Here is a 26,340-nt window from a genome sequence, read left to right on the forward strand (position 1 = left end):
GCACCTAATCACAGGTCAGGAAGAGTAATGTGTGGAGCTGGAAGGTCTTATGGCCACAGGAGAAGCTTGCGTGCCATGGGCTGGCCTTGTAGAGAAATGTCAACAGGCTAGGTTGGAAAGGTCAGGGCGTCTTTGACGTTGACAGTTCCCAGCTTGGGAACTCTTCCAAGTCAGGATTTTGGCACCCGCTCTGCGAGGTTGCACAAGTAGGAGATTGTTGTGGCCTGAAAGTTTGTATCTTCTCAAGTGTTTAACTACCAGGAAGTCCCTTCCATGACAGGTCAGGACAGGACCAGGTCTCAGAGGTGATGCATTACTGTCCAGCACACAGGTACAGATCTCCCAGTGCTGAAGGGCCCGTTTTATGAAAGGTACTATTCCTTCTTTTACATTAACCAGGAAACCTCTTTTTTACCCTTTTGTTCACAACTGGTTTTCTTACTGACTGTATTGGACTGTCTCTTCTTGTAGAGACTGATTTTGGCCAACATGTGGCAGTTAATGCATGTTTTATGCAAAAGAAGAGTATGATAGTTGCTTTTAAGGAATTCCAGCATTGTATGTCCATTTTTGTAGAATTGTAGCTGGACTTGTAATTACATACTAAACTCCAATCAGGTTTCTGTAAAATTAAATAAAACCAATTCACAGTAGAAGCTTTTCAGATGGTTTGTGGTCATTTAAACATACACAAGCGTCCCTGTACTGGTTATCAGAAGATGAGGATGAGTATGCTCCAACAGCGGTTACTGCCCTGGGGTCCTGTTCAAGTAGGGGGCACTGATTCATATCCCCTGCTGTTCCATAACTGTGGGCTGACCTGAGGGCCCTGGGTTTACACCACCTGGGAGGGAGGCTCCGTAATCCTTTGGGACCTAGGGGAACAGTAGAACAAAGAAATGGGCTGTGAGTGATCTCGGTTTGTTCAGGTGCTGCTGTGTGCAGAAGAGCTAGGAGCTAGGAGCCCACATGGTAGCCTTTACTTCAAAAGCAAATGTGGAACCAAAAAGCCAATGGAGAGGCTCATCCCTGGCCTTCCCCAGCTCCTGCTTCGTTGGAAATTGTTCAGACTCGTCGCCCCCGAGTTACGCTCTGGTGAAGGAAGTGCAAATACCTGAAAATGCAGGCTGTGTAGTGATCACTGCCAGGAAAGCTGCATTTCTCCTGGCTCCCTTGAAGGTTCCTAGTGCAACTTAAGAAAATTGAAAGCAACCCATGTGAGTGTTGGACCTTGGCAGTGGCCCGGTTCAGCTCCCTGTGGAAGATGAGTGTGTTCTGGGGAATGTGGAACATGCCGGAAACCAACCCAGCAGAGCTCCCAGGAGCCAGTGCGGCTGCCTCCCAGTCAGGTCACCTCAAAACAGCTGCCAGACACCAGCCTTGGTCTGACTGGGCACCCAGCACTGGGCGCTGGGCCAAAGCTGTGCCGGTACCTCATCTGTTCCCCTGAACCACTGGGCATTACTTCTTTTTCTCCCCGAGACCCTGAAATTGTAATGGGTGGGACTGTGACTGTCTTGTTCATTACTGTCATTTCAGGATCTAGCCGTGTCTGACAGAAGTTGGTTACTTGATGAATGAATGTTTGCTGAAGACATGAATGCCACAACTGTACCCACTTCCACCCTGCACATTGTGCTTGTCCCCTCTGCCTAGGTCACCACATCTTCAGGGTTTGAGCCCAGTCTTGGCCAACGAACTAGCTGTATGACCTTGGACAAATTACTTGCTATCTCCATGCTTCCGTTTTCTCATTTGCAAAATGGCCCTAAAAGGAGTGTGTAACTAACCAAGGATTAAAGAACACAGTACTGAGACCAGCATATTTCTCCCCATTCATTCCTGGGCCATGTCAAGCCAGCCTCCCCCTCAGCCATAAGCCTCCTACTGCTAGGTACTGTTCTGATTGTTTCTCAGAAGTCATTTCGGAAAGGTGTCCTGTCTGCTGTGGAGACTGGCAGGAATGGACTCAAACGTTCCCTGATGCACTGAGGAGGACTCAGGGCTAAGGTGGCGAGGGAAGCCAGCCTGAACTCCCTTTTCCAGGGTTAGCCTCAAGTAGACAGGAAAGTGGACTTAATTTTCCTTTTAGGTTTTTAATATGTTCACTCATCTTGCTCCTTCCTGCCCAGTTGGATCTAAGATGGTTACAAAATATAAAGAATGGCCTTCGTGAGGCATGAAGGGTGCAAGGATGGAACTTAGTAAAATGATTAAATAGCTATTTTATAGCAATTAAAAAATGAAAATTAGAGAACTATTTTGTACATTATTTCAGAAATGTGGATTCTAGATCACGACTCCACTTCCCTTTCAAATTGAGAAGTATTAGTAAGCCTGAGTTTGAAAAAGAAAAAAAGCTCAGAATCTAAGCCAGGTCTCTGACACCTGGAGCTCTGTGTACCTCGGGGTATGCCTGGGTCTCTGACTGACCATGGCGCCTGGCACTTTCCAGGTGCTGGATCCACGTGGGTGGAATGTTGAGCTTCCTCTGGAGACCCCTGTGCAACTAACCTTTTGCTCAGATTTGTAAAATAAAACTTCTCAGAAATGCCCCAATGAAAAAATAGAAAATATAATGACCTTGATTTAGATGAAAACGTATTTCCAAGAAAAACACAGTAATTAAAAAAATAAAAAAGTCTCTGGAAAATGAAACCCTGGAAACAAGAGGGGAAGTTCATGTAGAAAACCTCATGATTCTGCCCTGGCTGGTGTGGCTCATTGGGTTGAGCACCAGCCTATGAACCAAATAGTTGCTGGTTTGATTCCCAGTCAGGCCACATGCCTGGGTTGTGGCCCGGTCCCTGGTCGGGGGAGTACAAGAGGCAGCCGATTGATGTTTCTCTCCTTGTTTTTCTCCCTCTCTTCCCCTCTAAAAAGATAAATAAAATCTTAAAAATAAAAGGAAACGTCATGATTCCACCGTCGCTTCTGGGGTGGATGAGTGCAGGCCACACTGCTGTTTAACAGACCGTATCAACGCAGCAAGTTCTATACAAGCCATTTATTTGAAATGCCAACTATATGTAGGATAAAGTCAGTGTTACATGCTTATCAGTAACAGTAGAAAAATAGAACCAGTGAAAACCTTTGTACAACTGTAATGATACTCAAAAGAGAAATGTATCGTTTTACAATGCTTCACACAGACAAATTCAAGTTTGGAGGTACCTAAATAAAAATACTATATATTTCCTTAAAAAACACTATGTACAATTGAAGCGTAAACAAGTTTTACAAAGTACTGGTTATGCAGGTCGTAGAAAACACTTGCATAGGACATGAAATCAGTTTAAGAAAAATTTCTGAGCCTTTAGCATTGAAGGCACTTGACTTTATACCGGTAACAGCACAAGCACAAGAGATGCAGTGTCGGAGAAGTGCCACCTCGCTGAAGCACAGACGTGGCACGTTCACAGCAAGTGGGGTTCAGGAATCTTGACCTTTCAGCCGACCCCACCTAAGCAGGATTCCAGACCACCTGCCCTGGGAACACAGTCATGTGCAGGTACACGAGAAAGCTTCCAGAGCTTATCTCATCTCTCAGAACCCACGTAAACACACAGACACAAGAGGTTATTTTTAAGACACAACACTCGCAAGCCATCTTTCTTCAGAAATGGCCACAGCATAATAATGTTTAGAATATGGAAGATTGACACACGTTCTGAGTTTCCTAAAGGAAGATTAAAAAAAAGACTTGCCAATATAACAATTATATAACAGCTATTGCAATTTATCAGACAAAAAGACAACTAAATAGTCATAAAAGGTCGATACAATAGTGTTTATGGAAAATAGTAAAATACCTTTCAGCGTGTGATGGTACCTCTTTTGGTAAGGTTATCTGTAATGAGGTTTGAAAGTAAATTACTTAGTAGACAAAGTAAACCATTGCAGAATTGGGAATAGCACCCATCACTGCTGCTTTAATAGGAACTTTCAATAGGAAGTGGAAAGTCAATCAAATAATTTTTTAAAAGCCCAATAAACATTTTCCTTTGAGTTCAGTCCTACGATAAAAACATGAATGCCTTCAAACTGCTAGATCAGTATCTTACAAGGGAAACCCATTTTCCCCGAAAAGTGGGTCAAACATTACAAGAAGACGTATTTTGCTGACAGTTACTGAGAAATGCTAACTCTCCTCTAGAGAGACAAGCAGGCCTTGTGCCGCACGCTGTTCCCCTCACGCTCCGTGTCATCGTCGTCACCGTAATTCAAAGGGACAAGGACTGCCTGTTGCTAGAACCTGAACAACAAAAGAAAACCCAATAAAGGATGGCAACTGTAGTAAACTCAAGAGTTTCTGAGGAAGCAAAAACAAGAATTAGGTCAAGTTTCAGAGAGTTCTACAGAAAGACTAAAATAAAAGGACCGAGTTAAAAGCCCTTAAAATCTAACTGGTTATCAAACTGCCAGGAGCGCTCATCAGGTCCAGCGCCCCGAGCCTAGGAAAGGCTGAAAGGGCGTGCGAGAACGTGCGGTGCGTGGGGAAGCCGTGCAACCACTTTCCAGGGATACTTTTTGCCTTTCATGCTACTTCCTTCCCTTAGGAGTCACAGGTGACTCTGAACTTAAAATTATCAAAATCACATAACGAAAGGAAGTAGAAAAAGGCCAGCAGCATCTTGAAGAAACGTCGATGTTTTTGCGATCCACGATCTAAAGGGCAGTTCTCTAACCTCAACAAGGCGGGCACCCAAGGTGGCGATTGTCTGACGGCCTGATTGTCCGGGGGCCTCAAGATAAGAGCTGGTTTTCCGAAATGGGATTCTCATGAAATCTCTCCACCAAGCAAAACGCCCGGTCCTGTGGCCAAACTTTATTACACGTAGGTTTGCGTTCCGGAGAGCAGTGCTGCTCAGCCTTCACATTCATCTTAGCACAGCCTCAGGGGGCGTGAATTCTCGGGACGCGTGAAAAAAGACCGACTGGGTGGGTTCAGAAGCCAGAGGCGCAGAGCTCTTCAACCTGCCCTTAGACCAGCACACTTCCCAAGACACCCCGACAGTCTGCTAACACCCACCGAACAGCCCCCTCCGACCTGCTCACCTCCGGCAACCCCTTAGGTTAAAGCAAGCTTCTCTTTATACACATGGTTTAGCCAGCTAAGCTACTAGGTTATTAAAAGCAAAATTCATAAATTAAACAAGATCATGAACGGTGGCCACTTGTTTGTACAATTACACTTTCGGGATATGAAAGAATATTTAATATTTTCAGAAAAACGGATGTGCAGCATCAATAGCTCTTATCTAACGTGTATGTATTTTTTAAAGGTCTGCAATAAGAAAGCTTTTTCCACCCTAACGTGCAGTACCAGCACAGTACAGTCTGAATCAGAACAGACATTTAAAACTACATCAAAATAATTCACGTCAACACTGGTATATAAACACACATTAAAGAATATAACGGGATTAACAATCTGAGGGACAGACGGAGATTGGCTTCAAAAAGACACCATCATCTCAGGGTCAAGACTCCTAAAAATGAGAACAGAGTCCTATGTTTTTCTTGCTTTAAAAACGGGAGCTTCAAAGGCGATGCGCAGCCGACCTTACAGTAGGTTAGTGTCAACTCTGGCGCTCAGTACGCAACGCCACCAACGGGGACAGATGCGCCAGCAGCAGCTAACGAGCCAGGTGGCAGAACGAGAGGCAGCCGCGGGCCGTGTACAGATACACTGATGTGTTTCCCATCTTTGAGACGATCTACTGTTAGGGTTTTTAAAAATGTCAGATTATTCCTGAGTGTATATCCACAGGGTAACATACAAAAAGACTGTAAGAATCTACAGTTTCGGGAGAAATCAGAGTTGATGACACCCAATAGAAACCTATTGACTTAAAAGTGCATGTAATTAATTTATATGGTAGCTTGTAAAGGCTCCCTAGCCCTGCATAGTTTTAGAGCGTCAGTGATTCATAGTATTTTAAATATATATATATATATATATATACACATACACAGAAAAGAGGCTCCCAAGCATCCTTTGCGTGATGGAATGTGCAGAAAGTCTCTTTTCTTCTAAGTGCTAGGGCTGTGTGTGTATGTTTCTGTAAAAATACAAAGTGAAAGCTCAAATAATGCTGACGTGATTTACAAACTCAAATGCTAATGTATTTACATTGGAGAGTAAGAGAAAGTCCTTAGCTCACACACCGCCCTTCCAAGGGCGAGGACCTTAAAGGGTCCCACGTGCTCAACGGTTCGGTAAAACCCTAAACCAGCATCCCGAGTGAAGTTCAAGTAGGGCATGTAGTGTGTTTCACTGGGGGAAAAAGGGGGGTTTTCTCTTTTGGTGATGAAGCATTATGCATTATACAACTTTTTGTAGGACACCAAAATTCGGACACACTTTAAAAACATTTACAAGAAAACATACGCTTATAAACACCAAGTGACATCCGTAAGTCTGAAGCCCTTTGTGTGTGTGTGTGTTCCCCCCCATAGAGAGCAGGACAACTGAAGGCAGCAGGCAGGCGCCTCCCCCTCTCAGCAGGAGCGCTGGCGACGCCAGAGCCAGACACCCCGCAGCGCGAACTGTAAGTTGCTTCGCTATGGCCAGGCTTTGATTCTGATCATAAGGAAAAAGAATCCGTTAGACTCCCACCTCGAGATTCTCTAACCCACACCGCCAGCACCTGCAGCGGGCCGACAGCGGCCCCGCTGTGAGCGCAGCGCCAGCGTCCCAGCCTGGGCGCCAACGGCCTTTCTCCTTCCTGTTCTCCACGGAACCAGGGAACTCCAGGATCCTGACTGGACTCCCACTGGAGGGACCAAGACCAGCTCCCAAGACTCATTAAAAAAGAATGACAAGAGTATATAGAGACTGAGCAGGAAGATTTCTGAATCAAAACAATTGCTGAGAAGAGAGGAGCATTTTGATGTGCTGTTCTTTGGAATTTCTATAATTAAAAAATAAACAGAACTATTTCATAAGAAAATACATCTCAGTGTGCAATCCAATGCACGTGGAAACTGGTAGATGAACGGTAAAATGCAAAAAGTATGAAAATACAGTCCTTTAAATGTGGCAATAAAGTTTAACATACTGATATAAAATCAATACAGATAAAATAAATGTACAAGTGCAAAAAAATCCCATCATTTGTAAAGAGGAAAAAAAAGTGCCAGCTTGCTTGCTCTTAAAAATGCTTCCCCACACAACTGTTCAAACATAAAACAGACAAATGCAGCATTCAAAACAACCCTCTTAGCATGCCACGTCTAATAAACATGTATGTACAGAACCCAGAATAAAGTAATGTGGAACTGAGCTATCAGCTGGCATCAATGAACTGGTCTCTTAAGTTAGTGGGTCACATCGTGAAGCGGGACGTTTCCCATCGCAGGCACGGACGACTGGGAGGCTGCTGCTCAGAGCGCAGACTTCCGGTAGAGGAAGTCCGGCTTGCTGGGCGACCGCCTTCCTCTGCTCACGGAATCTTCCCTTTCCAAGTCTGCATTTCGCTGGGCTCCGTGCCCCAGGGACTCGCTGTCTGCCAGTCTTCTGCTGGATCTCTCTTCTGGAGCTTCAGAGTTACATGCAGAATGTGAAGGTCTGTTAGGAGTAAGCCCAAAAGTCAAGTCAGTTTCTACTGCTGCCCGTCCCCTGACATGCGCCGGGCCGCCGCCAGCGCTCTCAGGGGCCGCCAGAGGGAGGTCTGCCCGCTGGGCAGGCGGCGCAACCACATCGAGGTGTATCGGCTCATTCTTTTGTTTGTGCAGGTGCCCGTCAGGGGAAAGTGGATATTCTCTCCTAGCTTCTTCCTGCTTCTGAGGAGAGGGCTGGCCAGGTAGGCAGGCAGACTTTAAGCCACTTGGTGGTGCCTTATTGTGGCTATACAAATCAGGACCCAAATATCCACCTTGCGAGGGGGAGGGGGTGCGTCTGCCAGGAGCGGGAGTAGAAGGTCTGCAAGCGGCATTTGAGAAGTCATAGAAATCTGGATATTCCTGCTGATTTTCTCGAGCATCTGTTTTTTGCTCTAGTGTGTGTTTCTTTCGAGACGTGTGTGTGTGTCTCTGTGGAACACATGACAGATGCTGGGGAGGCCCTGGTCCTACTTCAGAAACTGACTGGCTTAGTTCTGTGTCTACAGCAAGCTCTGGAAGCCTCCTGTCCTTGAGGGACAGTGTGGACACACCCATGGCGATGTCTGGCATTAGGTCATTTAGCACGGGCTGTATGCACTGCGAACAGATAAAGAAGGGGACGGTTAAAGAAAGCGGCCCAGGACGCCTTCGTACAAACGATGTGCACTGACTTTGCTTTCTTATGATAAAATGCATGCTTACTTTTAAGAAAGATAAAAATACAGAAAACTAAAGGTAAAAAAAAAAAAAAAATTCTAACCTTCCCTGAGGTAACCACTTGCTAGCATTTTGGGGTATTTCTCTCACATTTTTTTCTTTGCACATATATTAATTATCACAAAATTCAGTGTATATATAAATTCTGTCACCAAATTTTCTTTGCTATGACTATTTAAATTACTGCAAAACATTCCATGTGTTGATGACTGACTTAGCCATTCTCCCACTGTTGGACATTAAGGCTGTTTCCAATTCTTTTTTTTTTTCAAATCCTCACTAGAAAATATGCTTTATTGATTTTGATGGGGGAGGGGAGAGAGCAGAAACGTCGGTGTGAGACAAACATCGATCGGTTGCCTCCCACACGTACCCTGACTGGGGATCAAACCTGCGACCTCTTGGTGCACAGGATGATGCTCCAAGGCCAAGGCCAATTCTTAATTATTATAATTAAAACTGTAATGAACACACAATAAGGTACCTTTATGCGAGTTTTATGTAAAATACAAAGCAGCAGAAGTTCTGTAATTGTGGAACTAGGGCCAAGCCAAGAGGACGGGGATTTGGCTTACAAATACTGCCAACCTCGGTTGTTCCTTCTTTTGGAAGGGGGCTGGGAGGCCCAGCAGGGGGTGGGGGAAGGGTTATAAATCGAGGAAGGATCACAATTTGACCCACGGCGTACACTAGTCCTCAGATTCCAAAACGTCCCATTTTAATGACGAGTCTCTGAACTAACCCACGTGGCTCTTGTTCTCTCTCTACTGAGCACTACTGACAGTATGTGACGGAGCAGGAAGACTTTAAAAGCATTACTGTTTTTTCCTAAATGTATTATATAAAACAAATTCAACCTCGGAAACAGGGTAAAATCAAGCAAAGAATTCTCGCTTTACTGGCTACGAAGGCTCCCAGATGCGGGTTCTCTGACGAACAGCTTGCCAGAGGGAGAGACAGGCAGGAGGACTGCTTTTTTAAATGGGAAGTCCTCTGCCACATGGTTCCTGACCGGCTGCTTCCTGCCCCATCAAAGCACCTGGCAGAACAGGAGGTTCTACAGAACAGAAAGGTTAGTGACAGATCCTAGACAGGGCCCGGGGAGAGCACTGGGAGGCTGGCAGGAGCCGCCTGGGCTGCCCCGGAGCCCAGCCCTTCCCAAAGGAAAACAGGTGAGGCAGCCTCCTGACTACGCCCCACGCACACCCCCCCGCCCCTTCCTGCCCTCTCTCCCTCCCCCACGCCCCCCCCCCCAACCACTCAGGTCTGTGCCTTCAGCTCGTCAGGAACAGCTCTAGGCACTGCTGAGTTCCGGAAGGGCTCCTGGGGCCAGGGCAACTGCTTCTAATAACCCACGCACTTGTCATTTCAGGGAAGTTTCTGGAGTGCTGACTTACCGCCGGTTTCTCCGACGCTGCCGCTGCGGACGCGGTGGCGGCAGCGACCATCTGTCTCCCCAGCCCCGCGGCGCTGGTGCAGTCCGGGGCGGTGGCTTTGACACCCGGCAGGTAGACTGGAGGCGGGCCCGCTTTAGAAGCCGTTCTGGAGTGAAACAGCGCGTGGTTACAGGGGTACGAAAAGGAACGTGAAGGGTGCTGGCTGGACGGCCTTGGCTTCCAGCCCGCTTTGGGCTGGCTGTGAATGGGGGTAGCTGGGGGCTGGTACGGAGGTGGTGGCGGCGGCAGGGGTGGACGGAAGGCCACGAAAGAGTCCAGGTCTGTAAACATGGTTTCTGCGGTGGGGGTGCTGTTAACGCGACACCTCCCAGACGGTCTCACTGTCAAGAGCGGACTTTCATCCCCAAAACGTTCATCAGGAAAGAACTTGTGAGGATTCTAAGAGATTAAAAAGAAGAAAAAAAAAGAGATTAGCAGATTTCATAGATGAAAACTCACAGACTGAGAGTTAAGTGATGACTTAAAATATCACACTCAGCAAGAATAAAAGGCATAAATACTCTTCTAGGCCTGAAGCTTCCAAGAAAAAACGACCTTAACAGCACAAAGGGAGAGGAGAGGGCAGCCTCCGTAGACGTCTTACAGCTATCAAAAAGAGCTGCTTGACTGATTATTCCAGCATGCAGGGCAGTAATCTCTTGGCGAGATTCTGCGATAATGAAAACAAACAGGAAGTAAAACCTAATTCAAATACATCTTTGGCGCTCTGGCCAGGTAGCTCAGTGGTTAGAGCGTCATCCCAATACACCAAGGTTGTGGGTTCGATCACTGGTCAGGGCACATACAAGAATCAAACAATGAATGCACAGCCCTGGCTGGTGTGGCTCTGTGGGTTGGAGCACTGTCCCGTAACCAAAGGGTTGCGGGTTCGATTCCCTGTCAGGGCAAAGACCTAGATTGTGAGTCCAATCCCCGGTCTGGGTGACTACGACCCCGGTCCGGGTTTGTATGGGAAGCAACTAATATATGCTTCTCTCTCACATCGATGTTTCTCTCTCCCTCTAAAAGCAATGAAAAACAAAAATGTTCTTGGGTGAGGATTAAAAAAACCAACAACAATGCATAAATAAGTGAAACAACAAATTCATGTTTCTAGCTCTAAAAAAAAAAAAAAATCAATAAATTAAAAAATTTTTAAAAGTGTCTGTAAGAAAATAAAATCACTGCCCTGGCCAGGTAGCTCAGTTGGTTGGAGCACCATCCCACATGCTAAAAGGTTGCAGGTTTGATCGTTGGTCAGGGCACATATCGAAGTTGTGGACTCAATCCCTCGTTGGGGTGCATTTGGGAGGCCACTGATCAATGTTTGCCTCTCACATTGATATTTCTGCTCCTCTCTCTCAAATCAATAAACATATTCTTGGGTGAAGATTAAAAATAAGAAAAATAATCACCAGTAAACACCAAAAAAAGAAAAGGCACAAGTGAGGATCCTGCTAGAACTTTCTGACAGCTGTGCTCTCAGTCTGAAATAATAACTACAAAATACTACTCTTTTCCTATTATACAGGGATAGGCTGAATTAATATTTTGATAAACATTGTAAGGGAATGCTTAATAAAACTTTTATATAATTTAAGACATAAAACTAACAAACAAAGGAACATCTGGGCCCTGAGACGGCCTGCTCTCTTGCCCGAGAACACCGCACTGCGCTCCCCTTTGACAACTCGGGCTACAGGGGTCTGCAGTCTGTGGCAAGAAAACAATCACTTGATCAGATGAAATTAGGTTTTGTCTTAGGCTCTGATTTAGTGGCCGTGAACAAAGTACAGTGGTGTCCTCTTGTCAGAGGTTTTGTTTTCTGTGGTTCCAATTATCCACAGGCAAATCAAGGTCCAAAAACAGTACACAGAAAATTCCAGAGATAAACAAATTGTTAAGTTTTACACTGGGAGCTGTGCTGAGTAGAATGATGAAGTCTTGCATCGCCCACCCTGTCCCACCTGGGAAATGAACCATCCCCTTCTCCAGCATCCCACTGCTGTACGCACAGTACAGTAAGATATTTTGAGACCCATTCACGTAACTTGTATTACAGTACTGTATACTGTTACGCTTTATTGTATTACTGTTTCAATGTCTTACTGTGCCTAATTTATAAATTTAACTTCATCACAGCGCTGTATGCCCAGGAAAAAGCACAGAACATCAAGGGCTCATTTGGTACCTATCTGCAGGTTTGCGCACCCACTAAAGGTCTTGCAATGCATTCCCTGTGGAAGGTGAGCGACTACACTTTACAAGTTCTATTTTCATTGAAAAACCAATGCCATTGCTTTTGTACCCAATTAAGTGCTAGAAATGAGTTTTTCCCGCTAGTTACAAAAAACCTCATTTCTTGATTCCAGTGTTTTTAGGGTCTGAACCCGTCATACAAAACACTTCTTGTAACCAGGGGGCGGAGAGGGAAGAGGGGCACCTGGAAGCAGTGAGAGTCCGGCAGCGGCCCGCCCAGGCAGGGAGCGCGGCGGAAGGCCCGAGTCCCCTCCCCCGTCTTCCGGCCCGGCCCTGCCCTGCCCTGCGGAGCGCGCACTGCCAACTTCCAGCAGCGGCCGCGTGCATGGTTATTACGTGCAAGAGACACGGCTGCTCCGGGACCCCGCGTCTCTCACCCTCGCGACGACCGTGACACGCGAGGCCGCTGGCACTCAGAGCGGCTACGGGGCTGCTCCAGGGAGGCGGTGGTGAGCAGCAGCGCCAGGGCACACACCCAGCTCCGCGACCGCCCCACCCCGAGCCTGAGCGCGGCCCGCTCCCACGCGGCTGCCCAAGGTCGGCCGAGACGCGAGGAGCAGTGAGCGTGCGGACCCCGCCAAGGCCCGCGCCGGCTCCGGCATCGCCTGCAGGAGGGGCCAGGCTCCCCGATCCAAAGGCAGCCCCACCTGCAAGAGCTCCGCAGCCGCGTCGGCGAGCCCGAACTCCCTCAGCACGCGGATCTGGATCTCGTAGCTGACCGTGGCGCCCTCCCCGCAGTTCAGCGCGTAGGCTCTCTGCACCTGCTCCGTGTGCCGGAGCTCCTGCAGGCGCCGGACCATGTCTTTCAGGGTGAGGAGCCGGGGCACTGGAAGAGGGAAAACTGTCTGTAAGCAAACACCCGAGCTACACACACGACCACCCATTCAGCACCAGGATAAAAGCATGTGTTTTACATCAGAATCTTCTTATAATTTTTTGATAATATTTTAATTTCCTAGCAACTTAGTACTATACATATGTCCAATTACTTTTTAAGGTTCTAAAATTTCACTGTACCCAAAAGGCTCTTGATAATACCAAACAGCTCCTGAGCTGTATTATTAGTCCCCAGACTAAATAAAATTTTACTTGCATACATTCTCTTCTGAATCTTAGGATATTTACTAAGTTTTGAAAGTGTATTCACTCTATGCACCAGGGACCGGCCTTACGCATTAGGGTGCGCAGAACAAAGACATCATCCCTGTCCTCACAGAACCTGGTTTCAGTGAAGGAAACCAAACAAACCAGTAGAGTGCAGTCATGGCGAGAAACATGCACAGGGTATGGAAGGGATGTGGAGGAAGGGGTCCCCAGCCTAGACTGGGGGCAGGCGGCCAAGGCTTGCCAGAGAGGGTGAGCCCTGAGCGCAACCTTGAAGAACGGGCAAAAAGCAGGCAGGTGGAGAACGCGAGCAGCAGGACCAGGCATGTGTAAAGTAGGCAAGTGAGAGTGTGGCGCGCGGGCCTGGCATGGCTAGAACTTAGGGTTCAAAAGTACAGTGTTCCCTCACTTATCACAGGTATTATGTTCCAGACCCCCCCCCACCGCGCAAAGTAGGAACCTTACATTTATTCTACACTCTTAAACTTATGTAACTTTTACAACATACATATACAGGACCGCAAAATCCCACAATACAGCAAAAAGAATCAGCGATAAATAATTAAATATAACATTTTTCAAACCCCGCGATACAGTGAGGCCGCGGTAAGTGAACCGCGATATAGAAAGGGCCTGCTGTGTAAGCAAGGAGAGCACGAGGAGAGAAGACTAGAAAGATGGGTGGCGCAGATCACGAACGACCCTGCGTGTCACAGTAAGGGAATTCGTATCGTATGTGTGACAGGTCGTCGCCTGCACAGGGAGGACCGCACCAGAGCCGTGACGTGGTAAGTGCCCTCTGAGAGCAGTGCCCAGCAAGGGCTGGCGCACTCCGGCCCGGAGGCCGCACCAGGCCTGCCGCCTGTTCTCAAGCACAGTTTCCCTGGCCCACGGCCACACCGCCTGCTTAGGTGCCGTCACTGGCTGCTTCTGGCCTACAGCGGCAGAACTGAACAGAGCTGAGTAGCTGGGACAGAAACTGCATAACCCACAAGCCTACAGTGTTTCCTCTCTGGCACGTCACAGAAAAACTTTGCTGAGCCCTGGGGTCCAGTCCTTAAGGGGAGCGAGTGAGGTGAGAGGCAGGAACACGGGTCAGGGACCTGGAGTGACGCTGCAGCAGAGGGCTGGGAAAGAAGGGACCAAGTCTATGAACATGATGAGCCAAACTATTATTTTGGGGAAAACGAAGCCATTACGGAGGACTTGCTTTGTGCCAGGCAAACTCCTAAGCATATTACCCATGGTGCCTCCTTAAGTGTTTAGCCCCATTCTGCAGACAAGGAAATTAACGTGCAGGGGCGCAGACAGCTTGTCCAAAGTCACACAAACGAAGGAGCAGAGCCAGGATATGAGCCCACAGGCCTTCTCCAAGAAGTCAGAGCGCCTTTCATTAGAGTGTGGTGAGCAAGTGAGAGCCCGGACGACACCAGAACAGGGTCAGACAGCAGAAGGACAAGTCTTCTTTTTCTGGGCACACCTAATTGTGAACATCTGGGCCTTCCACATTCAGTTCTAGGATTAAATTATGTTGCTATTCAAGTATTAACTCAAGATGATAAAAACAATGCTAATTACAAAAGCTTCAAGATCTCTACAAATCAGCTACAGAAATATTTCTCTTCATATGTCATCCAATGTTACTTTAAATAACGTGCAGCACACAAATCTCATAAAGCAACAACTGGTCAGATATCAGTCCCAGAGCAAAATGTATGTGTTCAATTAAAAGTTGTCATCACGTCTTTTATTAACCTTATTTGAAACAGACATTTATGAGCAGAAAATGAAGGGTGCCATTTCCAATAATGCTATAGTTTGCTGAATTTTTAAAAATGTCTGACCCGATTTGTGCTATTGATTTCCATACCTTAGAAAATGACATTCGAGCTCGTTGGTTAAAGGAAACGTTAACCGACGTTGAGAAGTTTTTGGACATTCACGGCTAAACCTGCACCTATGGCCACTCTCCTCAGAGTCGTAAGACGTAAGACTGCATTACAATAAAATTCACAGACCAGATCTTGGGAAACTGGATCTCCAGAACACCAATGATGGTCACATTTTGGGGGGGCATATGTAGACTCAAAGATATAAGTTTACAATACTCTTCCCAATGGGTCTTTTAATATAAGGAATACCCTATGTGATAAAATATGTGAATTCCTCTAAACCAGTGGTTCTCTACAGGAGGCAATTTTGCCCGCCATGTACATTCGGCAATGTCTAGAACTAGAAACATAAAATGTTTCCAAAAGGTTATAAACAGGGATGTGCGCATGTACGCTACCGGCATCTAGTAAGTCCAGGCCAGGAACGCTGCTGAACACCCTACGATGCACAGGACGGTCCCCACAACAAAGAATTATCCAGCCCTGTCAACCTTGGGCAAAACTGAAATTTGTATATATCTGTTACTATAAAATAAAATTCAAAACAAAAAACATAGCTTGTAAGGATTTATTCTTTGAGGAGAACAATGCATACTGGGTATTGGAACAGGGAGATAATTAGCATATAGAAAGGGATTACAAAATGATCAGATTATTTATTTAAGTCTAAATGCCTAAAACAAGGTTACTGCCTTACCTGGAATTTCATTGGCTACCACCGAAGGAGGGCTTGACTGGTTACTGCTGATCTGCTGGTGGCTGATCATGTGACAGCACTGTGGCACGGCATTGCTGACCATGTACAGTGTGTCTGGCACATTGGACATTCTGACCATGCGCAGCCGCACCAGATCTGTTTGCTCCACCATCATCTCGTCTAGCACTGACTGAAACAACAATTCAGTATTAACAGAAGCAGTCAATGTTTCATCTCTGTTAAATCACATTTAGAGAAAAAGTGTTAAAAGGGGATTACTTCACTCTTTCCAGGGTATGAAATTTATAATTAGTGGTGAGAGGAGAAAGTACTGCCCCTACCTCTTTAATGTTTAAATGATCTTTTGGAGTATCTTTGGGGAAAAAAAATAAATTATCTTCTGTAAAGTTTCTTTTAATTGAAGTATTTGAAATTTGAAGGACGGAAGTAAATTACAGATATAGTTACTATAAAGAAAACACGCACACATGGGCTAATTATCAGATCCAAAAGCAAATGCTCAAAAGACAAGATATTACAGACTGACATAAAATTCAACAGACCTACCAATAAACCCAATGTTAGTATCAGTTTCAGGTGAACCTATTTCACTAAACTGCAGAATGGTCAAAATCACATAATGCGTAAACATTTCCACACTTGCTGGGGCAATTCCCTGTGTGCAGGTACAGCCACCTGAGCAGCATGGAGGACTACGGATGAGAGAGAGTAGAATGGAGGGTGGGTCCAGGCTACTACAGACCTTTTATCACCACAGTCAACCTTCTGTAAAGGCCTCAGCTACTCTAGTGAGTTTAAGTACTGAATTTATTTCAGACCAGGTGCAACCATTCTGCTTTTTCCCTGTTTTAGAACCACTATAACGTCAACCAGTCAATAAGAGGTAGATTATAATCTAGTGAATCTAGTCAACAAAATAAACTTCTCACAAATCCTTTCATGTATCTTAAACTAGAAACCCTTATAATAAAAGCCAAGAAAAAAATTAAGATAAATCAATTCTATATCCAAATATACATTATTTTGCCTGTTAATTTATTTCATAACGCTTAATGGTGATTTCTAACTTTCAAAGATTGTCTGTTCCTCAAAAAGCCACCCCAGAGTTCTTACGCCTGAAATACATTTAATAAAAACTACAGTATTTCATTTTTACATTACCATATTTTCTAGAACTGTTATAATATACATAATGCCAACTATTTACTTAATAGACCTAAATTTTTTTTTCTTAGTGCGTGCAGTTATTCGAAGACGAAACACAATTTCCAACAATTAGCCATCACAGAAATATGTTACAAGAAATTATGGCATTTCTTCAGTTTATGAAGGAAGATAAAAATGTGTGCAGTCTGCTTTTAGGACATTTTTCCCATCCTGAAGACCACAAAATACAGACAATCGCTTCAATAAAATAAAACTTCCTTTTCAAGTTAACATTTTTCAAGACAACTAAGATGAAAAAAATATAAAATGCAATTTAACATGACCTAAGTTATAAAAACATGCTCGATAATTAAACATTTCAGAAAAGTATTTGCTGAGCAGTCAAACTAGAACTTGTGTTCACGTTCCCAATTACTGAATAATCGGGCCATTTCCGAATACTTGTATAATCCGCAGTGGATGCCTTTGTGCCTGTAGTCTGTAAGGAAGTGTTCTAATGTCTGAAAATGTCTTTACCTTTGCTTCCTCAACATAGGGAGAGAAGAGTCGCGGACGAACATATATTCCAGCATTTTTTTGCCGTAACCAGGCATTGGACTTTCCACCCTCTGACGTAGGAAGCATGTCTGATGGAGGAGTACTAATCAAGCCTCTTTTCATCTTGGAAAAAAAAATTTTTTTTACATAAAGATTTGTGGAGCACTACATACTAAGATAAAAGTAATTATACCTAGAAGTCAAAATATTCAAACTTCACCATTTGTATAAAAATTTAGGAATATATGTGAAATTTAAGAATACTTCAAGTGTTTAATAATATTTGAAGGACTCAGTAATAAAAGGTTGTACAATTTCCCATTTTTCTCCACACAGAGGAAAGATGTTTTAAAAATGAGCTATCTTAATAAAAAATGCAACAAACTGCATGAACTTTCAGAATTCTTAATGAAAATCAATTTTTTTCATACTCATCTAGGAACTGATTCTATTCTCAACCCCCCGCCCCCCCAAGACGAAACAAGACCTAGAGGCCTTCTATCTGCAGCGCAAGGACACAGAGCAGGGACTTTACGGGGAGGCGGACCTGGTCAAACCTTAACGCCCCACTCAACAGCCTGGTGACCGTGGACATCTTTCACCGGGGTCTCACTTTAAGGGCTCCTAAACGGCCCTGCAGATGAGGCACCGCACAGCTGACTCAACGCGGTGGCCCTGTTGCCTCCTCATCCACGCTAGGAGAATATCAATCAAGTTCCCCCAGACCACGAGGTGGCTGTGAGGACTAAATGAAGTCTGGCAGTGCTCAGCACCTCCGGTTAACGGCTATTATTAGCAAACTTGTACTGGGGACTTATTATGTGGTAGCCATGGAATTAAGCGCGCGATGCATTTTTCCTAAGTCTTCTAAACCAAAGTTCTAAAATATTTTTCTAAACCAAATTCAGGGTTCAACTTGGTTCGAATCCCAGATTTTAAACAAAACCAAACATTGTTTTTCCAATACTGTTTTTGTTAAACGTAATAAATGTCTAATTGCTGTATTAGTTAAAATTATTTTTAATAAAATGTAGCATTAGATAGTGTTTACGAGAGGGAAAACTCATAATTCTAATCTGTAATAACTATAATAATGTTGCTACATTTCCTTCTTTTCAAATGAATTTTAACATAACTGCATTCTAGAATACATAAAATACACATTTTATATCCTTATTTCTAAAATTATGTTCCATTATCAGCATTTTCCATGTTGCTATATTAGTTGTTATAACCATTGTTCAGGGCAGGAAAATATTCTGTTGAGTAGTTGCAGTATAATTTACTAATTTTCCCTGTTCTTATATATTTAGATTATATCCAAATATTTAATGACAATGATACCAATGTACCAGTTCTACTTCTCCTATGGGATAGTAATATTATTTCAAGAATTACTGACCTAATAGAGGTGAAAAAATGTAACATTGTTTTATTTCGCTTTCTTTGGGGTATGTGATTATTAGTGAGACTGAACATTTTTCTAATCAGATTCTATAAATATTTGTTTTTTTCTACTTTTCTGTTTTAATTTAATATTTATTTTTTCAATCTAACAAGGATTAATTTTGTGTGCATATAAAATTAGGATTTAACTTTAAACACATTTCCTCTCTTCGCCACTCATCAGTTAGTCTAGCACCACACTGATTTGTGATAGGTCATTTATGCTTAATTCTTTTATCAATTTGGATATTTTTCTAGACTATCTTGCCTTGCCTGTTATGCTAGCACCACAGATTAAATATTGTATTAAGAGTTTTAGGTGGGGGGAGGGCTCAAAAAAAAAAAAAAAAGAGTTTTAACATATATTTTACATTTGGGAAGAGTTAGTCCTATGTTCTTTTTAGAGAACTTTTAAAAACTATTATGTTTACAGCATTACATTAAAGTTATAAATCAATGCATGAGGAACATTTATAATATTTAGTTTCCCATTAATTTAAAAAATTCTATTAGTTTAAAAAGTCACTTAAAACTTATAAAATTAACATGATCAGCTCCATTAATTTTTAAATGAAATGCCATTGTAAGATTTACTCATCCTTTTTACACGGAACTATTCTCCTTTCCTCCTGTTTGCTTATTTACTGCTGTTCTTGAAGAGTCTCCAAAGGTAATTTCTCCCCTTTCCTTTTTCAGTGCTAGACACAGAGGATACAATACAGTACAAAACAGACACCTGTCTCTGACCTCATGAACTTTACAGTCTCACAACACTCTGGTAGTAGCAGAAATTATTTTCAATGATAAACAAAGATAAGCCTGTATGTTTTAGTGCATTTTCTTTTCAGGAAGGGATGAATGAAGATGGAGACTTACTGCATCACTGAGGACTTCACTGTTTATTGGTAAGATGTGTTCAATTCGCACAAAAGGCAAGAGCGGAGAAAGAACCTCTCGGAGCTCTTCCACGTCCAGGTCCCGTCGCTTGACACCCCTTTTGTTCACACTGTGAGCAGTGCCACTCAGCACATTTGGCTCTAAGAGGCAGAAAACGAAAAGTCTCCAACCAAATCCAGATTTTCAGAGAAAGGCTCTCCTTCTTCTCTAGTACACTTTCAGGACCATTCTTTGTCCGTAAGTACATCTAGTACATATGCTTTAAAAAGGGTTATAAATTATGTTTTATAAAGTTTAGTTAACAAAGATGTTCTTGGACAGAGAAAAAGCATGGTGTCAACAGTGCAACAGTCTTTTATGATTGTTCTGCACTAAGGAATAAAGGGTTCTTTTCCATATACTAACTCAAAGGGGAAAAAAATATGACAATCTATTAAAACTAAGTTGACCCAGGGCTTTTTCTTAAGCTGCCTCACTTTTGTGACCAGTTTTTAGGACGTCGCAAGGCAAGTGCTATTCCTGGTCGCTGCAGGTTAAAGGTATACTCATCAGGCTGCCATTTGTTTAACAGCAACTTAACAAGATATTAATCTCCTGGTATCTAAGCTTTTACTGGAGCCGTCTGAAATTAAACTGCTGCAAGTATGTAAAAAATGGTTTTGTCCTCCCCTTGCTATGATCTGGCTTCATACTTACACAAGGCACTGCTTTTCAAACATTTTTTTTCACTAGCAGTGTCCTGTTTTCCATCGAAATCTGACATTCAACCCCCAAATATGTGACAAGTAAGGGCAGAGCCCTGATCTACGAAGGCGACTGGCTTCCTCGTTCCTGGGGAAGAGCCTGACTTTCTAACCCAGGGGAGTTTTATCGAGGATGCTCATCATCTGCCCAAAATAAATATGACATTACCAACCTTATGTCAATGGAAAAAACCTATGGCCTATAGTGATTATGTAACATTACGTACACCCAGTTCTTACTATTTGGAGTAGTTCTGTTCTACAAAGTCACCAAGAACAATTAACTAGCACATACTGAACCACTGCTCCTAAGTTAAACACAGGGGTTAGATTCCTGGGAGCCTCTGGTCACCACATTTTTGATAACTGGTCAAGACATAACTTTGTTTTATGTGTGCTGCTGTTTAATGACACCTTATTAATACATATGTTGACTTATTAGCACTGAACTCATGGCCAACAGCACTGACACTCGTACCTAAACAAAGCTTATGTAACACGTCTTCTTCCTGAGGTACATGACAGGCTTCTTGGGCGCTAGACAGCACTAAGCATTACACCCGGAGGCCATTTTAAACATTGAGATAACCCCCCAAGCCTCGTAAGAATGTGAAGAACACAGCACTAAATACACTAAATACACTGTGGAAGGACACGCTTACACTATGAGAATGGAAACCGGAAGGCAGAGTATCACCTTGTTTCACCTTAAGCTGCGAACATGTGCACCAAGGGATTCAAATGTTCTGATACTGCACACGCCTGCAAATACGCATGGAGGTGCCACAGTACTGATTAGGGTGTTACAAATAAATTTTAGCAAGTAGGTGGATTTGCAAATACACAACCTGTGGGTAAGGGGGACAGACTGTACACTGACCGCCACTTTCAAATCTGAGAACCGCTAAAGGCCTCTGCAGGACAGAGGCACACTGGGAGAGATCTGGCGGGGAGACTGCTTTTGCTCCTTAGTACTTGGGAAGTAGCGTATTACGGGAATACATAAAAAAGTCTACAGGCAGTTTAGCTTGATATCTTCATATATTTAAACACACAGCAGCAGAGCAATTCTATAAACTTACTACTGAAACCACTGACGGGAATACTGGAAAGAGTCGAATCCTCTGGTAAGTTACACCTAAAGCTGCCGAGCTGCCCTGCCTGGGGAACAGTCCCTCTCTGATCACTGCTTCCCTAATAAACTCTTCCACTTCAAACTCTAAAAAACAAACAACAATCACAAAAACACATAAAGCTGTTGAAAAATGACCGGGAAGGAAAACCTGTATTTAATTTTTCAAATTAAAGTTTTTTGTTTTGTGTTCATTATACAGCAATAAAATTTTCCACGAGGGAAGGCGTGCAAGGGGATGGACCAACCCTAGACAGAAACAAAAGAACCATAGACTACTGAAGTTGAAGGCCCTCCTCCTCACTTAGGATGCCACCATCTTTTCTGGAGTAACCCTAGTTGGAGGCCACTCAAAATTATTTCTCCTTTACTTTCCACAAAATTTAAAAATAAACAGCAAATATGCCTTCTGGGGGTAGTCATACATACTTTTTTTTATTTAGGTAAAGTTCGTATAACATAAAACTCACCATTTTAAAGAGTACACAAAGTCCACGGCTTTTAGTACATTTACAGTGTTGGGTAGCTACAGTATCACCACTACCTAGTTCCAGACCGTTTCATCAACAATATGCACTGTAATACTTTAATCATTAAATGGAAAATTCCATCCTACTTCTGTAAATCAGTCAACATTTCATATTAAGCACATAGAAAGATAACATTCAAAGTATCGTTTTAAAATTATAACATATAATTTTGGTATATTTATCTCCAACAAAGCACACCCTCTCCACTAAAGAAATTTAGTGACTTGTACAAATTTTTACTTTCGCCAGGCAATAGCGGTTATCGTCAAGACTGACATGTAGCATGATGTGAGCTTTGGGAAGAATAGTGCAAGCTAATTTTCCGAGCTTACCTCTGTCTGCTATTCTTTTCATCAGCTGGTGCTCACCCCACTTAATCAGATATTTAAGGATATCTTGTTCACTTGCCTAAAATAAAAAAATGGTTTATACTTAATTCTGGTGAAATTAGGTAAATGGTTAATTTCATTAATGACTTCTCCTAGGTCATAAAGTAAACACAGCAGGCCACTTACCTACCCCATTTCATTCTTTACACTGGCTGAGATGTTCGAGTTACGCCTGTGGTCCATCAACAGCAAACACATAAGACTGTATGTACTACATGAGTTTCGTCCAGTAACTTCACTCTTGGCTTCAACTAAATTTTTATTCTTATTTCCATCCTTATTTTATTTTTATCTTATCTCTTCACCTATTTTAACTTTATTTTATCTTACTATATGGTCTTTACACAGCTGCCCTGAATTCTTTTTGGAATAAGATGGATAAACAAACAGAAGCCAAAGTGTACGGACGCAGAGCGGCCCCTGCCCCCCCCCCCCAGGGACCACCCCCACGCACTCCCCTACTGACCCGGGAGAGGCCTGCTAAGCATGCCCCGTGAGACAGCGCTGCGCCCCTCACTTCTTTGTATTTTATCTAAAAATTTAAAGCAAATCTAAGCTGCTCTCCGTGGTTTTTACTTTCTAAGAGGGAACAAAGAGCTACTGAAGCCAATGGTCTGAGAAAACTGACAAATCCTAATTCCCCAAATGCACGTAGTCTGGATCAGGACAGAAAAACAGGGTTAATAAACACAGATCCTAAATAAATCAAATCCCAAGATGACAACATTTGTACTGCAACCGAAGCACAAATGCTAAGTGGATTCTTTACCTCTTTACTGCATTTCTGACTGAGATGGAAGTATTTTGTAACTTCTCTAGTACAACTATAAAAAAATAAGGAATGGCTTACCACTGGGTTTTTGTGTCTTCAAAACGCTAAAACTGTTGTACAATTTTCAGCATAGAATTTATACAACCGATGCAAAAGGAAATTACGGTTGAACATACCTTACCTGAAAATATTTTTGCAATATTTTAAACGCACTGTTAGTTTTAATTACTAAATTAGATGGATCTGTAAGTCAAGAACACAGAATTTGCTAAAAACTGCTTCTGATTAAAAATAAGTAGTTGAAAACATTATTTTACTTTGACGGTACACATATACAGGGTTTTAATGAGCATTAGAGTAGATTAGAAATTATTCTTACTTTGTGCTGCTTAAGCTACTATCTACAGTCTAAGTATCTAACACTCCACCACAAATAAGAAACTAATAAGGTGAATTAACTATTAGTGGAAGCCACTAATCCCTGCTGGGATGTGCTTCTGACCCTGCCTACTGTTTCAACCCCTCTGGCGTGGTTGGTCAGGACACAGTATGGTTCACAGTGCTGAGCCGTAGCAGCAGAGCGCACGAAGGGCCAGAGCGCTAGAAGGCTTTGTTGTACAGATGTGAAAGGGACATTCCTAGGTGGGCTGATCTCCCTAGTCGTGAGAATGGAGGTCAGATGGGATTCGTGGTGCATATGTGAATGACGATGAATTTGAGAGGTGTATAAATGATTACCTGCAGGTAGTCAGACTGGATAGCAGTAAGCAGATGGTCTTTGTTGAGTTCATAAAAAACATCCGAAGTCATGACCTGGGAAAATTCCTCACAGAGGAAATGTAAAGCTTGCCGGTGCACCCACTTAGAGCCATATGGATGAGAGCTCCACTTGAGGATGGCAATTAAGGTATCTAATGAGATGCTCTCGGCAATGATATCCTCACAGCCTAAAAGAGAAGGCAAATACTTCTTGAGGTTAATCACAAATATACCTTATTGAACATTAGTGTGTTAGACACTATACTTAAAAGCAGCAACAGTAAAAAAGAACAAGGAGATAAAATAAAATCTCATGGAAATCACCAAGACCTGGAGGGATGGGTAATAAGTAACAATGGACTATGACCTCTATAGGAAATCGGCTGTTCCACAGACAGATCCACAGAAAAAGGCAGGAAATCCTCCCACTCTGAGCAAGACCCTACAGGGGAGGACACTGGACCAAAGGGGAAAGAGCAGGGAGAAATGATCCGGCTGTGGGAACTGGCCAGAGGGAGACTATGGACGACACCTGACTGATACGGAGAACCCACACTTGCGAAGAAGACGGTGGGCTACTACCTGTGGACTATGAGGACATCTGCTCTTTGTAGCATTCTAATAAAAAACGACTTGCACTTGATAGATTAATCTTTCAGAATACAGATAAAACTTTGCAGTGTTAAACTCATCTGGGGTTAATTCTGGTGAATTAAAAAGAAATAAGCAGTTTAAGTGAAAAGGGATCCCGAAGAAAGTGACTATGGTACTTTAAGAGCTCAAAGAAAAAAAAAAATCTGAGGCTACTCCATTCATCTCCCTCTGAAAGATCATTTCAAAATATGAAGGTGAAATATAAAATCTGAGCGACAAAGATTGCGGAAGAGGAAATGACTAAAGGTGAACAGAAATTCTTCATAACTAAGTGTACTAAAAAATAAAAAGGATCCTGATAATGTGGGGAGAAAAAAAGGAGATGTTTATACAACCCACAACAAGAATGTGGCTAAACAGGCTGCTCTCTAATGAGCTCGGAGCTTCGCAAGATACAGCCAAACTCCAAAGACTTCCAGAGCTCCATCCAAATCAGGAAACCATGGAAGGCGACGAGAGAAAGGTAATGAATCCCATTTTCAGGTGGCAGGTCATTAGTAGCCAATATCAAGTCTGCAAAAAGTAATGATTCATTATTCCCTTTCCTGATATGGTACCAAATAGAGAACATCATGGAGAATTGTGTAATCCAAGTTCTGCAGAACACTTCGCAGAATGCTTCCTGCTCTCTCTAAATTGTCAGCTCCACAAAACAGGGGCTGCTGTCTTCTTCACCTCTTTGCATGTGGAAGGTACAGAATGAAATTTTGTTGAATGTACAAATGAGATCTTTGCAGATACGATGAAGAGATGTATGTGGATGACAGAAAAATGGTTAACGGAATCATTTGTAAGTAGCACTGATTAACTTGGGGGACAGACTGGAGAGTTACTGTTTTTGCGATGTTTATTAAGAACCTGAAGACATGGAAAGTATGCTTCAAAACTTCCAGATGCCCTAAAACTGGGAAAACACGGTTAACAAGTTAACACCACACTGGATAACATGATCATAACTGGCTAAAATGATGGGTCAAAATGAAGATGAACCAGGAAAGTCAGAAAGTTCTATATTGAGATTAAAGAAACCAACTGCACTGTAGATGAGAGGGGAGAGTGAGCACAACCACCTCCCATGTAAAAGTAACACCTGGGTATTTTAGGTGAATGAATGTAAAATGTAACACGGCTGCTAGGGAGCTGAAGCAATCTCGGGCTTTTAAGATGCAAGCACAGAGCCCTAATCAAAGGAACAGCGTTGCCTGCTCCTCTCCTGTGGGGTGCTGGGTTCCGGGCCCTGGGTTTTAAGACGGAGCCCCAGTAGAACTCCAGAATCCTCAGGAGAAAGTTTACGACCTGTCAGAGGAGAAAAGGTCCAAGCAAACAGACTATTTGCCTTATGTCTCTGGGGAGAGACTAAGAGCTATCTTTAAAAGTCTGATGAACCTTCAGGAGGCCAAGGAGGAAGGACCAACTTCTCCGTTGTCCCCAGGGCAGGTTCTGGGAAACAAACATGTTAAAAGGAGGATTTTGACTCAATATTAAGAATATTTCTAGTCCCCCAAGTGTTAAAATCCCTTTTTTCCCTAAATAAGACAATTCTTTGAAATCTAAAAAAATATATATATACATATATATTT

The 26,340-nt window shown here is 43.2% G+C and overlaps 1 protein-coding gene across 2 annotated transcripts in view; it reads right to left on the reverse strand.

Moving 5' to 3' along the window:
* Positions 1–6,207: 6,207 nt before the first annotated feature.
* BTBD7 (BTB domain containing 7) overlaps positions 6,208–26,340 on the reverse strand; it is a 59,709-nt gene continuing 39,576 nt past the window's right edge. The window contains exons 4-11 of one of the 2 annotated variants that reach the window (XM_090271340.1): positions 24,086–24,294; positions 22,519–22,594; positions 19,761–19,921; positions 17,418–17,561; positions 15,714–15,903; positions 12,668–12,846; positions 9,723–10,160; positions 6,208–8,205 (exon numbers count right to left, since the gene is read on the reverse strand). In XM_090271340.1, coding sequence (XP_090127466.1) covers positions 7,390–8,205; positions 9,723–10,160; positions 12,668–12,846; positions 15,714–15,903; positions 17,418–17,561; positions 19,761–19,921; positions 22,519–22,594; positions 24,086–24,294 — 2,213 coding nt within the window. In that variant the 3' untranslated portion in view covers positions 6,208–7,389. The remainder of the gene's footprint in view (positions 8,206–9,722; positions 10,161–12,667; positions 12,847–15,713; positions 15,904–17,417; positions 17,562–19,760; positions 19,922–22,518; positions 22,595–24,085; positions 24,295–26,340) is intronic. The other variant, XM_090271341.1, reaches the window with a different exon arrangement.

This window comes from Furipterus horrens, unplaced genomic scaffold (assembly GCF_987537825.1).
Source record: "Furipterus horrens unplaced genomic scaffold, mFurHor1.1.pri manual_scaffold_3, whole genome shotgun sequence".
NCBI classification, from domain to species: domain Eukaryota; kingdom Metazoa; phylum Chordata; class Mammalia; order Chiroptera; family Furipteridae; genus Furipterus; species Furipterus horrens.